At 44.5% G+C, this 14788-nt stretch overlaps 2 protein-coding genes across 3 annotated transcripts in view; one reads left to right on the top strand and one right to left on the bottom strand.

Moving 5' to 3' along the window:
- Positions 1-3374, bottom strand: part of CD86 (CD86 molecule) — a 38091-nt gene extending 34717 nt beyond the window's left edge. Inside the window, exon 1 of the mRNA XM_075034784.1 lies at positions 3320-3374. The gene's annotated coding sequence lies outside the window, so the exon portion shown is untranslated. The remainder of the gene's footprint in view (positions 1-3319) is intronic.
- Positions 3375-4888: 1514 nt separating this feature from the next.
- The window catches only part of MAN1A2 (mannosidase alpha class 1A member 2), a 144112-nt gene continuing 134212 nt past the window's right edge, over positions 4889-14788 (top strand). For both annotated transcript variants that reach the window (XR_012651395.1, XM_075034479.1), the window contains exon 1: positions 4889-5773. Coding sequence is in view for 1 of the 2 variants with exons in the window: in XM_075034479.1 (XP_074890580.1) it covers positions 5466-5773 (308 nt within the window). In the remaining variant the exon portion in view is untranslated. The remainder of the gene's footprint in view (positions 5774-14788) is intronic.

Raw genomic sequence — 14788 nt, 5'->3', positions numbered from 1 at the left:
CCATCTCAGCATGCCTGTGGCAGTGGGTGCCAGGTTTTTAAATTATGTTTCTAAGAGGACTCTGACTTGTTTTTTATAATGTTGAAAATCTTTATCTTGCTCATTTCTGTAATAAACTTTTGGCAATGGGAAGCTATAATTTATTTACTTAGAAATTTCTCATCTCCATTATCATAAAGATGTCTTAGCATTCTATTTTTAGAATTGCACAAATGGGGCATAAATCCTGTTTTTCTTTTAAAGCAGATTGTGCTTGGATGTAAAATGTCAAATGTGTGAGATTTGTGTCCAGCTGAATGATCAGCTTGTTTTTTATTTCCAGGGACAACCTCAGTCATCAAGTCCCATCATGTGCAAACCTAGACCACCATGCAGATGATATATTTAACTTGTTACACAATCTCTTCCACATGTTTAACAAGCTCCAATAATTTAGGGATGGTCTTCCCAGTACACGCTACAGGCAACTATTTGGTCTCAAGGTCCTGAAGCCATGCAGCTCCCGACCCTTGTTTCTAAGCATCTTTGGATAGCTTATTTTCACTTTCTCAGCCAAAGAATGGCAGTGCTGCTACTGATCCCAACACACACTCATAGACCTCGCATTTTCTTCTACAATCTGGTATTTACGCCTATTTTGTGTGTCTCTACAGAAGTTGCCATGAGTTCAGTTTTCATAGCTGCGAATTTACTGGTATGGTCTAATACTCTTTCATGGTTCTCAACTTCCTTTTTGATGTGCAAGTCTTTTCGTGCCTTAGGGAATCATAGAAGAAAGCATACCTGAAATATTAATAAATAGGTGCTGGAGGCTGATATTATAGGCCAACTGGGTGTAGGAGGAGCTGGTGTCTTAGTGATAAATCAGAAATGCTAGGAGAGCGGGGAGGCATGTCAGGAAAGATCGGGAGGATGCAAAGCTTGAAGTGACACAAGGGCAATCACACACAAAAAATCATCTTTCCAGAAGCACTTTGAAGGGACCGGAAAGGTGCAAGACTACCTTTGTAAGAACCAGAGACAATGAAGCAAGACAAAGCCTATGTGGAACAGTTTGGCTGGGGTGATGGATGGGAAAGTCCGTATCTTTGATACGTTACACAGAAAAAACTCAACAACGTGTGATTCAGAACTTGGATGTGAGTACGTACGGAGAATTCAGAGCAGAAGACCATGCATGGGTTATGGGTCTGAATTACGAGAAGATTGTGTTCTCCACCTTGATCAAGAAAAGAAGTAGGAGAATGAGATTAGGGCAGTATTAATCATCCTGCTATAGCCACGTTGAGGATGAGCATGGGCTAGTCTTCCTCAAAAAGATCTAAAGGTAAGGGTTGTTTGGAACAAAATGGGATCTGAATTGGAGAGGTTGATTATTAGAAATAATAGTAAAATGTATGTTTACAAACATTCAGCAACACAGGGAGGAGGTATATAGAGAGCAGGGAAATGGGCCAAAGACCCAAGTCTTGCGCTGAAGCTTGGCTGCGGGTGAAGAGTCTCTTCCAAAGAAGTAATGATTGGAAGGATAGGATGAGAAACATGAAGACAGAGTCACAGCAGCCACTAGAGACTAGATTTCACAGAGAGTACGCTCACCAGAGCCCAGTCACCATGTGGTCAAGGAGGACGTGAATGCCGTTTTGAGCTATATGTCAGATGTTCCATGGAACCTGGGGGCCAGAGGAAAGGCTGGAAAGGGCTTGGGAGAAAACTGAAGAGGCAGCTTTGCAAATAATGATTGCAGACTGTGTGCCCAGATTGTGATGCTAGAAGGGATCATTGTGGTCATTTCAAGAAGAAAGAAGTAATAAGTGGATATGGATCTGTAATTGCACAGGACTTACTTTGTCTACCTTTGAAAAATGTGAACTACCCTAATAACTTTCCAGAAATGTTGGCCTGTGGTAATACAGTGACTTTAGTGCTGATGATCAAGCATTTTTGCACCTCAAGCTCCCAGTTACATTAGTAATTGATCAAAGACAAGGCAGTGAGTACAAGAAATCCCTGGTTCCTGTGAAAACCTTTAGGTTTCAGCACAGGACACTTCTGAGAATATTCTGGGCATATCTGAGAAAACACTAATAGATGCAGAATCTATATAGTGTAGCACAGGCTCACAAAACCAACTAATTCAATATAGTTCTATATTTAATGTTCAGCTACAGAGCAACACCACTGCAGCGTGGAAAATCACTGGCAGACATACAGGGATGTGTATATTACCCAGTATGACAGAACCAAAGGATGAAAAATTACTCTTAGACTTTGGTAAAGAGTAGGGAAGTCAAAACAAGCATAAAATTGTAGAAATACAAAACTTCATCATGGTTTAGACACAGATCCTTTAGAATTTGGAAAGGTCATCATTAACTACAAACCCTACAGAAATGTCACTTCCTTGCAAGGAGCTAAACACAAAGAAACATTTTATAAAGTAACTGGAAGCTTCTGCTCAGTCTTCTAAAGCAAAAGAGAAACTAGCAGTTGGCAGAGAAGAGTGAAGCAAAGGGCAAAAAGACTGAAGAACAAAAGTCTTCATGGACTGATCCTTTTTTTCAGACTGTGTAAGAAAGCAATTTAACATGTGAAGACTTGAAGATACTTTACCAGATCAAAACTCAAAGACAGCTGAAATGCCCAACAGACCAGTTGAAGCCTGTTGATCCTGTAGTAACATCATAAAATGTTAGGCTTAGTTGCTGTACTGGTTGGAGTGCACTGTAGTATCATTGATAATACAGCTCTTTTCGTATATGCTCTCTCTTTGGTATCTCTGTCGGACACCGGCTCTTTGGTTTTTATCACCTCATGGCAGAGTTTCTCACATCATTCTGTTTTTTACTAGTCCAAGACTAGTGAGCAGGGTCCAGCTGCCTGCTGCACGGCATTGTCGTGGGTCCTCTTTGTAAAAAACAGAGAAGAGGAGGCAAAAATATAAGTTGATGGAAGAGTTTAGGTGGGTAGACAGATGGGAAAGGCCATTATCTCTGACACTTTACGCAAAAAGATCCAGCAAGGCATGATACAGAGCTTGGATGTGAGGACATAAGGAGTGATCAGAGCAGAAGAGTTAATCTGGTATAGAAGATGGCCTCCTTCACCTTGATCAATTAACTTCAGATAACCTGACTGACCCCAAGTGTTTATTAATCTCATTTTTTTTGACCCACCCACAACTGTGCCACTACATTGACGGCCAGAGTTTTTTTACTAGCTCAGCTGCTTTCCCTCCCTGGAATCCTCCCAAATTAACCTCTCTTGAGGGCTTAATTTCCATAGTACACCAGACTCCGACCAGAAGCTGAGCACTAACCTTCATTAATTCAGCACATCCAGCTGGACTTGGGATGTTTTTTTCCACAGGCCAGCATAATTCCCCAAAGATTCAAAATATTTAAAGTATAAGACTGATAACAGTAATACCAGGCATTTAGGTCTGTTATCAGACCTGCTTTCCTCAGATACCAGCAGCTGCTGTGACTGGGATCTAGGGCACCCCACTCATGGGTGCTGGCAGTGTTAGTGGCAGTGGAAGCCACTCTTGGCTCTGTGCTTGCTCTGTCTGTCTGCAGGACACATGCCTCAAAACTTATCGGTCCTACCACTGCCTGACGCTGCTGCCTTTCCACCTTGGAAGTCCTCTCCAGCCCAGCTAACTTCATGTGAGCAGGCTGAACGGACCTGTCGTCTCCCCTGCCTTTATGTTTCCTTGGCTGGGATTCAGCCTCGTCTGCCAGGTTCACTAAACACACTCTGCTCTCCATAATCTGGGAGTACTCAAGGCTCCAGTAATAGGGTTAACTTTGTAAAAGGTGAAAAACACCCTACTTCGAAAAGAGCGGCAGGTGTGACTTGTCTCCCAAACTTACGGACCTGCTTTTGTTCTTTTAACTCCTCTGAATCCGGTTCCTGCATCTACCTTGCTCAGGCCTTTACTTCACCTTTCCTTTTGCTTTTGCATGAAACCCTTTACAGACCTGGGAACTAACTCTGCCTTGCGTGTGCCCGCGGGCAGCAAGCTGTGAGCAGGGTAAAATGGTCACGTTTCGTATTTGCGAAGGGCAGTTCAGATGTGTTTTCTGCCCGTCACTTCACCTATGCCCCTTCTCGTAGCACTTCTGCCTCAGCATCCCCGCAGGTTTATAAAGCGGCTTGGGGAGCTGGATGGCTCAAACAGCTAAAGTCACCAGAGCTGGCGCTATTTCTGGAAGACCCACAGCCCTCGGGAGAGCCCACCCAGGCCGAGCCCCTTACGATAAACCAAATTACACGGAGGGGTGGTGGGGGGCACAGCTCGATGCCTCCATGCGTGGCGTGACGCGCGCTCGCCTCAGAGCTCTATGCGGCTCCCAAGGGACACGTCTGTCGTGCCAGAGACAAATATTACTCCCCCACGGGGCTTTACCTCACGAGGTCTCCAAGAGGACCCCGCGCTAAACCAGATCTGCGCGCTATTTTCCAAAAAAACCCCAACCCCCCCCAAAAACACCTCACGTTTATGCTGCCCGACCTGCCACCCCTCTAACCGCCTAAGAGCAGCGCGGTCGCAAAGAGACACCGGCGCTGCCGCAGCCGGTGAGGCGCAAGACGCTGTTTAAGGAGCCCGCAGCGGGGGGGGGCAAACACCGAGCCGTCGGGGAAGGGCTACCGAGCTGCCCCGGCCGTTGCCCGCCATTACCCCGTCCCCGCCCGGCCGAGCCGCCCCTTCCCTCCCCCCCTCAGAGAAGAGCGCGGTCCGGCCCCGCCCCTCCCGCCGAAGAGGCGGGCTCTCTCTCAGCGGCGGCTTCCTCGAGCCCTCGCTTCCCGCAGCGCGCCTGCGCCGCTCCGCCGCCGCGCAGGCGCCGTTGAGGGGCGGGCGGGGAGAGAGAGAGGAGAGGAGAGGAGAGGAGAGGAGAGGAGAGGGTCCTGAGTGGGATCGCGGTGGCCGTTTCCCCGGCGCCGTTTCGGCCCCGTTCCGTCAGCGGGGCGGCGGGGATGAACCTCCGCCCGGCCCGGCTAAAGGGACGCGGGCGGAGAGACGCCGAGGGTCAGGCCGGGCCCTCAGCAGCCCCTTGTCTCTCCTCGGCGCTGTCGCCGGTGGCGGAGTCCCGCAGCCGAGCGGCCGCGGAGCGCCGCTGACCCGGTAGCCGCCCGCTCAGGGGCCCTGCTGGCCCCCGGGGCGGAGGGAGGGAGGGAGAGGGACGGTGCGCAGGTAGCGGGGCGGCCGAGCACCCCCCCGGGGGGGCGGGGGCCGTCGAGGCGGCCCGGCCCCCCCCTCCCCTCCCTCCCGTTGCCTCCCCCGCTCGGTGGTTCGGCGGGCGAGGGGGGGGGGACGCGGCCCGGTACCCGTGGGGAGGATGGTGAAGCCGCCTTCAGCCCCCGCGCCGGGCCGGGAGGTGGCCGAACCGAGCCGGAGCAGGGCCCGGGCTGGGCTGCTGAGGGGCTGAGGCGGGCCCCGCCGGGTGGTCGTTAGCGGAAGGATGACCACTCCCGCCCTGCTGCCGCTCTCCGGGCGGAGGTTGCCCCCCCTGAACCTGGGGGCCTCCGCCTTCCCGCACCACAGGGCTACCTTGAGACTCTCCGAAAAATTTATCCTGCTCCTTATTCTTAGTGCCTTCATCACCCTGTGCTTCGGGGCGTTCTTCTTCCTCCCCGACTCCTCGAAGCACAAGCGCTTTGACCTGGGCTTGGAGGATGTGCTCATTCCTCATGTGGACACCAGCAAAGGGGGCAAGAACCTCGGCGGCTTCCTCATCCACGGGCAAGGGCACGACGAGCACCGGCACAGGTAGGTAGCGGTGGCCAGCGGGTCCCCCGTGGGAGCGGGACCGCGGGTGGAAGGGGAGATGCGTTAAAATAGGTCCTTCCCGCACCGCTGTCGCTCCTCTCTCCGGCATCCTCACGTCCTTCTCGGCGTGTATCAACTTGTGAGCGCTAGCCTTGTGTCCTCCAGCTGCCATATGTAGCTGTGGCTCCATGTTTTCTTTTCCGGCATGGATTTAGCCTGCTGGCTAGCCAGGGCTGGGAGGATGAATAGGAGCTCTCTTCCAGCAACCGATTTATTTTGTCGCCCGAGCCCATTCCCTGGGTCGGCCGTGGAAGGAGGGGGGTTAAGTTCTGGCATTTGTGGAGACAGTGACTGAAAACCTGCTGCATCTTTTCGATAGCTTTTATGTGCTCACTCAAAACAGCTGCTTGTTGCTGAATAGTGCAGTGAGAACTTTGATCTGACAAAGACTTCATGCTGTGACCCAGAGGCTGTCAGCCTGCCACACGCAGGACGCAGAACTAGTCTGTGTGGATGGCACAGTCGCCTTTTCTGGCCCTTAAAAATCGCTCGTTATAATGCTGCTCCAGACAATTGGAGGTGTGGGTGGCTAAGTTTCCTTGTTTGCATTTGCCAGTGTAAAGAAACCAGAGATAAAATAGTAGTTAAGAGTAACAAAGGTAAATGTCACGCTGCTCATAGCTTTTTGGGGCCACCTAAAGCTTTGTGCCCTGCAAGCCTCTAAATGTTCAAGACTGGGTCATGTGAAGTTAAGCCTTCAAAACTGAGATTGAAAAAACTTAAATGAGGGTTATACAGTATGTTTGCTGCTAATGTACTTTAATTGCTTAAATCCTACCCTAGTGCCTGGATCACAGGGAACCTGACTGGTCTCTCTTCACTGTCAAGGATATATAAAATGTGATGGTGACGGGTGATAAAATATATGCTCTTCCATACTCAAACTAGTAATACAGTGAAATTTAAAGAAAGGTTACTTATGCTGATAGTGTTCCTTTGAGAACGGTTTAAAATATATCCTGTTGACGTGACAGAAGAATTATTTAAAGGTTATTTGTGCTAGATTAAAAGGAGAGGGTATAATTGCCTCTTTTTATTCATGCGTTATGGGTGATAAAGTCTACCTGAATACTATGGTATTTTTCCTTAAGGCATCTTTGCCGTTGGATGTCTTGGGGCATTTGTCATGAGCCCTTTCTCCCTAACGGAAAGGGCATGGGTGCTTAATATTTAACAAGGACTTCTTTTGTCTATGATGTTAGTCACTGGTGCAGTTAAATGTTGCACAAAATATAGGTTTAGACACTCTCTAATACGCCTCTGAAGTTCTCATCTTTCACAGGCTTTTTGTTTTTTGTGATCTTATTTCTTAGCTTCCCCAGTCGCTGTGGTGGTACATGCAGTCAAAATCAGGGTCTGAAATAGAAGACACATGATACAAAAAGAAGAGTTCAGAAAATTTCAAAACTCCAGCTGTGACTGTTGTACCTTTTGTTGCCCAGTAGATGGGCTGTAGAAAAAGGAGTTTGTTGATGCCGATAGTTCTAGAGTGTGATGCTCTTGATTAACCTACTTATGTGGGTCCTTTTCAGGTTTCCTCTTTAAGTGTAATTACGGAGGATACAGGTTTAGTAATGAAGTGCGTACTAATTTTTTGTGTCCCGTAGATAAGTAGTAACATACAACTGCCGGAGCTAAATGCATTTTGCTTGTTTGGGATTTGTTCTTAAACAAAGCGGTTATACTGTCATCAGTTAACTCTCCTATGGTTCCTCCATTAGATATCAATGTGTGTACCTCCCCCCCTCCCCAAATTGTCCCTGTCATGTCCAGTTTTTTATTGCTGCCTTTTGAGTTGTTATTTGAGCAAGAATAGATACTATTCATGTTGTTTTAGCTCTGCAAACCACTGGATTACTCCAAGCATATCTTAACTACTAAAAAAGCCTGCCTGCTTAACCTGCTTGTAAGGCACTTGTGTGAATGCCACAATATGCATTGTGAAGCAAGGTTATGTGCTTTACTGTTGGAGCAACGTGTTTGGCTTACTACCACATAGTCTTATCAACAGGCTATTTGCTAGCTTGGAGCTGTTGTGGTGACTGTTTTCCATAAATGAAAACACCTGTTGCCATTTTCATTGCTCAGTTCCTGCTCCTGGATTGCAGAGACATTGACAGATGGTATTTTGAGAAAGTATAGGGTCTTCAGCAGTGAATTCTAGATTACTTGTTATCTCAGTTTGGGATGGAAAACTTTCTTCAGCTTACTATCAAGGAGCAAAGTCAAGTGTCAGCTACTCTGTAAGTGTTGTTTTTTGGATGGTGCTGGGGAGTTATGGTACAAAAGATCAAGAGAAATTAACCTACTGGTAATACAAAGGAGGATGCGGTCTAAGATGTGAAGTGTGATGATAGATTGACAAGCTGTATTTCCAAGAATTGTGGGTCTTCTGAAGAAATCAGATCAGAGATCTGAGGTCATTCATATGAAGTATATACTTGATCATGAAATGACAGGTGTGTTGATTTAGTGACTAAAGGAAAGTGTTTCTTCTGTGAATGCTCGTATTCACCTCTATCAAATGATAAAACCCACATATCATTATGATGTTTCTCCCTTGGTGTATAGGCTATAATATTTTAATGCTCATTTTCCCCTGCCCCTTAAATTTTGAGCTTTGTAGGCTATTGGAGGATATTCATATTTCTATCTTCTAGCAAAATATAGCAATGCTGTAGGTGGAGGGTTGTCATGCAGCCATGATTTTAGTGTTGGGTGTACAAACAGTGGTTCTCACTGGACCTTCTCTGTATTCCTCACATTGCTTTCCCACCTCTTCCCCTGGGCCCCCTTGACATTCTTGAGTGTTTTTATTATTATTGTTATAGTGGTTGCCCCTTGGCAATGTTCACTTTGCATCTTCCATTAACCTGTTGGTTTTTTTTACCCCTCCTGTCCCTCTTCACTTCTCCTCTTCCAGGAAGAAAGCGGGGGGGGAAGCCCCACTCCCTTCCTGATGGTCTTAAGTGTTTGTTCAAGGATGACAGTGTCCTTGCCTATCGTCCAAAGAAAAACAACTTTCTTGTAAGAAGATGTTTAAAATCTGGAATAAAACTGCAATTTATGTTTTGGGAAATGGATGGGCTGTAGTGCAAGTTAGTACATATTTTTAGCTGTTCATTTCATGGCTAAGCTCTTCGTGTGCACTTGCAGGATAATGCATGAGGAATGGGTTAATATTGTTGGAAAGGTGTACCACAAAATTTTGCCTCTGGGAGGAGGGATAGTGGAAAAGACTAGTCCAGGACTTGTGAAGATATGTGCATACACACACTTTTTAAAAATTGATTTCATTTCCCAAAGATGAATTTATCTCCATTTCAAATAGGATATTGCAGAGGTTCTGGAACGAGAGCAGCACAGTTTTGAAGACACATCTTGCCAAACAAACTTGTGCGTCACTCAAAATTTGTTACACGGTTTTAGCTAACTGTCACTTCTCCTAAACTTCTGCATCTCCCCTGCCACACAAAACCACTTAAGGTGTTTCTCACTACCCAGTTAGTTTCCAGCTGCCGTAGGTATGTTATTCTTCAGTACCGGGTCTGAAAGATAGCTTTGGAACCAGAACAAAACATGCTCGCGGTTTCTTGGCATCTCATGTAAATGAGTGAGAATGCAGATGTCCTGTAATCTCCTTGATTTATCATATTTTTTTTGAAATAAGATTATCTGTAATATGGAAATTGAGCAGACTTGTTTCTTTAATGATGTGTTGAGCAGTGGCTCTTTATATTACTTGACGAAAGTTAAGATCATTTCTGTGGTAAAAGTACATTAATCTTAAGGCAACGAATAATGCAATTTTATGAGCTCAAAGCTGCAAAGCCACTTTGTAACAGCACTTGGACTACTGTTGTGCCAACAATTCAGTCCTTCAGAATTTGCAGAGCTGTATCTTCAGCTGCTAGATTCCTGTGTATTACTTCGAGTCATAATTCCTGCCTATGTTTAAAAAAACCCAAAACATGCACCAGCCCTCATGTCATCAGATTGATAGCAGGTGCTGCTAATACAACTGACCACCTCAACTGCCTTGGCCTCTGTGTGTGAGTAGGTATAGATCAGTGTAAATCATACCTTTGACTTTGCTTCTGTCAAGCTAAGGAGTATTGACTTCTGTGTTACGCAAAGATATAAGCTCAACAGTCTGATATGACCAGTTTGGGGTCAGCAGCTGTATGGCAATAGTCTAAAAGTGCTCTTTCTTCTGTTGCTCAATATATGTTTGGCTTTATGGCAGTAGCGGCTGCTGGCTCTACTTTTAGGAGGTGAAAGTAACAAAAATTATTCTGAGGAGCTTTCAGTCTTAATTTCTTCTTTGAAATCCTGCATTTTTATTTTTTTTTTTAAAGAAACATGAAAGGCTTAATATGCTGCTTCTGAATACCTTTATCTTCTCTGGTCTGTATGACTTAATTAGCCGTAGTAGAAGTGGGCAGAGGAGATAATTTAACCTCTATTACTCAGTGGGATCAGTGTCTCCTGTCATCCTCTGCCATGCCATCAAGTATAAAAGTGCTCTTTGCTCTTCCTTTCCCACCTTTACTTGAGGCACAGCTCATTAGTGTAATTAAGAGTATTTGCTATTGTGACTTGGAGAACCTGGTTCTTCCCCTGAATAATCAGGAGCCACTGTAGGGTCTGGGCCCCAATTCCTTCTCTGTCCAATTTTGCATTGCGTGAAGTTGAGTCTGTCTTCAGAGTAGCCACCACAGTCTCTCTGAAATGTGGGCACTGAGTTTAAGGTGAGGTGCCTGATCTAGAAGCAAAGCGTCTTTAGGGTGCAACGTGCAGGAGATGCAGGTCCTCGTGGTGACACCTATGGAGCTGAAGAGGGCAGGAGTAGTAGGTTCCAAGTCGGGGTTCAGAAACATCTCCTATGTCTAGGGCAAAGAAGTCATTAACTGGTGTCAGTCTTCAGCTGTTGAAGCTATTGCAAGAACACTGGCTATCTTTATCTGGAGACTTTTCTCAGTTGGAGTTTTTAGTAGCCACATGTTGTTCTCTATTCTGGATTCCATTTTGAGCAGAGGCTTGAGAAATGATGCTGGTACTTGAAGATTTTTGGGAGTATGATTTCTCTTGATTTCTTCTGGAATCCCCACATTATACCCTTAAACTCAATTTGAACTTCTCCTGAAGTTTTACTGGACTGTGGGAGAGGTACCCCCTTGTATTATTTCTAAGGTTCTGCTGAAATTAGCGCATTATGTTGTAGGCTGAGAAATGCTTTCATCTTCGAATTACAAAATGCAAATTCCAGACCATCTGTCTAGATATCCTCCCTCCTCCCCCCCCATCTGCTGAACAGCCTACATCATATGTAGAGTGCTGCTTTCTTCAAGTTATCTTGCTGTACTCCAGTTTGTCAAAGTATTTCCTGTATTATGAAAGAGAAGAGTCGAGAGCTGGTGTTCTCCAGTTCTTATCCTTTCCAGTTTAAAAAAAAAAGTAAATTTAAAAAAGTTTTAACTTGTTGGTTTTCTGCATGTTCTACACTTTGTCTACATGCTGGAAAACAATCAGGCGTGGGAAAACTGCAGAAAGCCTGCTGGCTGGGTTTAGGCCAGCTAGTGGGTGGGAGGCAGTAGCACTTTGGTTCATTCGAAGTTTTGTAGATTAAAATCTCAAAAGAACTTTAGCATAAATGTGGGTTGCTTGATGATGGTAGCAGTGCAGGCAATAGTAAGCAGCACGGCTAGTTGTGGGCATATTGCACTACAAGAGTTCTCCCATGTTCTGATCCTCTCACTTTCCTGTAGAAAATACAAACATCTCGATCCTACTCAGCTAGTTCTGAGTTACGAGGTTTTGCTTCCTTACAGCAAATGTATGTAAAACTAATTACAAGTTTGGTGGCATCATGTGTTGTATGTGTACATGTTTCATAACAATTGAACTGTGACTGAATATGAGCAAAGAGGAAAAAATTTTGTAACTCCTTTCTTCTCTTCTTATGTCCTTCCCTAAGAAGCCCATAAAGTCCAAAACACAGTCAGTGCTTTTATTCCACCAGCCCACGCTTTCATTATTGCAGCTCTCAATGTTGAGAAAAGCCTGGTCTGATGGGCAGGCAGCTGTTTCGCACAGCAGTTATTCAGGCTAACAAAGTGGGAACTTGAGGGCATGTGTTTGGATATAGCTCGTGGGATTTGGTCTTTTCCCTTCGTTTCCAGTTGCAGGCTCAAGCGGGTGCTATCATGTGTCCTAATTCATTAACTAGATTATCACTTTATTACTAAAATTCAGAGTTCTCTTGCAAGTTAACTGTTTGTGGGGAGACGAGTGTTCAACAGGCCAACGGGGTAGTAAGGCCAAGAAAGGGGAAAAATCAGTAGTACCTTTCTGCTGCTGCCCCAAACCTTGCAATAAAAAGTCTGAGGGCTTCAAGTGTCCTGTATGATTGTAACTTTTCCAAAGTACCTGCATTTACAATGTAGTTATTTACCTCTTATTTGATCAATATGACTTCTGCTATTTGTCTTCAAATTCAACAAATAGATTTTACTTTATTATCTTACTGTATTGAGAGCAAATACGCTTATTCACGGGGCGGGGGGAGATACTGGAACAAGCTTCGAGAACTGCTAAGTTCTTGTAATATATGTTTGCTCATAAAATTTGTAGGCTTTTGATTCCTTTTGTCTTTATGTTGTTGTCTGATCTAGTATCCTGGACCGAGCAAATTGTGTAGCTTCATCCATTCACTCCAGTAAAGATCTGGAGGTCTGTATTATTTAGTATTTGAAGATCTCAAAAAAAAAAAAAAGGGGGGGGGAAGACAATTTTCCGTGGTAACTTCCATTCTTGTTTTTTGAGTACTCAACCAGGTATGCTGTTGTTTCTAAAATTTGGAAAAAAAAATTGAGAAGATGTGTTTTAGGTTATTTATTAACCTTCTTTTCTAAGCCAGAGACTGCTTTTTAAAGGTATCTTTAGCCTTGTCTCCTAAGCAAACAAAGCTTACATGGCTGTGCTATATGTTCACCTGTAGGGCTCACTGACCCTGTTCTGTTCTCTATTCCCTCTTTATCCTCTGTAACATCTATCAGCAGCAAAGGGTGACCTGTCCAAATAAGTATGTTTCTGTATCTTGTGTGTATCTCAGTGCTGGGTGAAAGACCTTATATAGGGACAGTGCTGAAGGAAGATTCACAGCTATGGGCTGCAGAGTCATTTGTGGTACTTGGTCTGCTGCTAGTCAGTCGGCACAAGTGTACCTCTGAACCAGCCGCAGCTCGTGTCCTCTGCTCTTCGCCGATCGCTGGAGAAGGGTGTTTGGAAATTAACCCTGTGGCAGGAAAGAGCTGGGTTTTATGGGGTGCCACTAGCAATGGGGTGCGTTACTGAGGCGGTAGGAAACAAGACAGAAAGCTAAAGGCCATTGATGCATTAAGTATGGGGATATGTTAGTTCTCCTCCTTACAAGATTTATTTGCCCAAATGTTGACTTGTGTTTATGATTCTGTCTTGCTGCCTTAATTTTTTTAAAATATTTTTATTATGCAAAGTCATGAACTGGATTACCTTGCATATGGTATTCAGCATTAGTTTCATTAATGTTTTATGTGCTTTCTTACTTGGTAGTCACCTCTTAAACCACCAGAGGATTTTGCAAATGCTTCTAGTGCTGCCATTGAGGCTTACAATGGACAGGTAGCTATTTTCTATGATGCTATTCAAGAGAGCAAGTTTGAGGTTTTCATTTGGCTTAACGTTATGTGATCTGATCAGTATGGCATGAGCAAAATTACAGCTTTAAGGGAGTGCATAGGATGCAACTATTTTCTTGCTGTGTAATGATTTAAGAGCTCGTAAATGAGATTACTTTGTGTCTATTAACACCAGCACAGAGGAATGTCAATTTTCACATTTAATGTGTACTGGTAGCAACTTGGAAGACTTTTGCAAGATGACATTCATCTCAGCTGAGGTTTAGCACTGTTTGTAGGCCAGCAAGGCATTTGAAGTTTGCACAGGCGAGCTGCATAAGTAGTTTCTCCCTCTCAGTAATTTGTTATCCTTTTTCTCTGGGATCTGCTGACATGTTTTAACTGCTGAAGTGTACAGTCAGGCCACTTATGAGCAGGTGACCATCAGTGGTAAATCAAACTAATCTGTTTTACTTTTTATTGGATCAAACTGAATGTGCTCACAAAGGGTAAGAAAAACATCTCGTCTGTGGGAGTGGCATATCCCTTAAATCCTGCAGTGGGAAGGGGAGGATCACATCTGCCATGTTCTTGCTCTGAATATCCTGCTGGATAAGTAAACTTGTGCTGAATACACTGGGTTGTACTCATGGTTTAGGTTTGTTGGCTCCTAAGAATAGCTTACAGCACGTGCTGTTTCTTCAGCAGACTTTTCTGGATGTGTAATATGCCTTTACAAATGCATTACATCTTGAGTGCTATTTACTACTTTCCCTATACAAGTTAGGGAATCTGCTTTTGCTCCAGAATGCTTGCATCCTTTCTGTAGTATATTTAAAAAAATCAAATCCAGAGCTGACTTTCTGAAGCACAAACTTCCTGCTTGTTTTCATTACTTTTATGACATAAAATTTGCTCTGTGCTTTAAAAACAAAACTTGAAAAAACACTCACCACTCTGGGCTTGTTTGAGATGGCGAAAGTAGTGGGAAAGATGCTTCTTAGAGAGGAGGGCAGTTATTTTCCTGGATAAGATACAATGTTGTTCTCCCCCTTGCCCCCCCTTTTTTTTCCTAAAGAAAGAGAAAATTCAGTCCTGAAAAAATGATAGCGTGAACTAGTTTGACTAAGAACCATGTTTCTAGTGACCTTTTAAATCTCTTGTTAATCAGGTTTATCTTGGAAACAATGAAGACTGTTTAATTCTAAACTTAATAATTGCAGATGATGCGAGCATGTGTCTGTTTTCCCAGTGCTATAATCACACATCCTTAGTTTCCTAAAGGCATCTGTTCTGC

The sequence above is a fragment of the Buteo buteo genome, chromosome 8, assembly GCF_964188355.1.
Source record: "Buteo buteo chromosome 8, bButBut1.hap1.1, whole genome shotgun sequence".
Classification (NCBI taxonomy): domain Eukaryota; kingdom Metazoa; phylum Chordata; class Aves; order Accipitriformes; family Accipitridae; genus Buteo; species Buteo buteo.
Note: the sequence above shows the minus strand (reverse complement) of the source record. Positions and strands in the feature narration are given on the sequence as shown.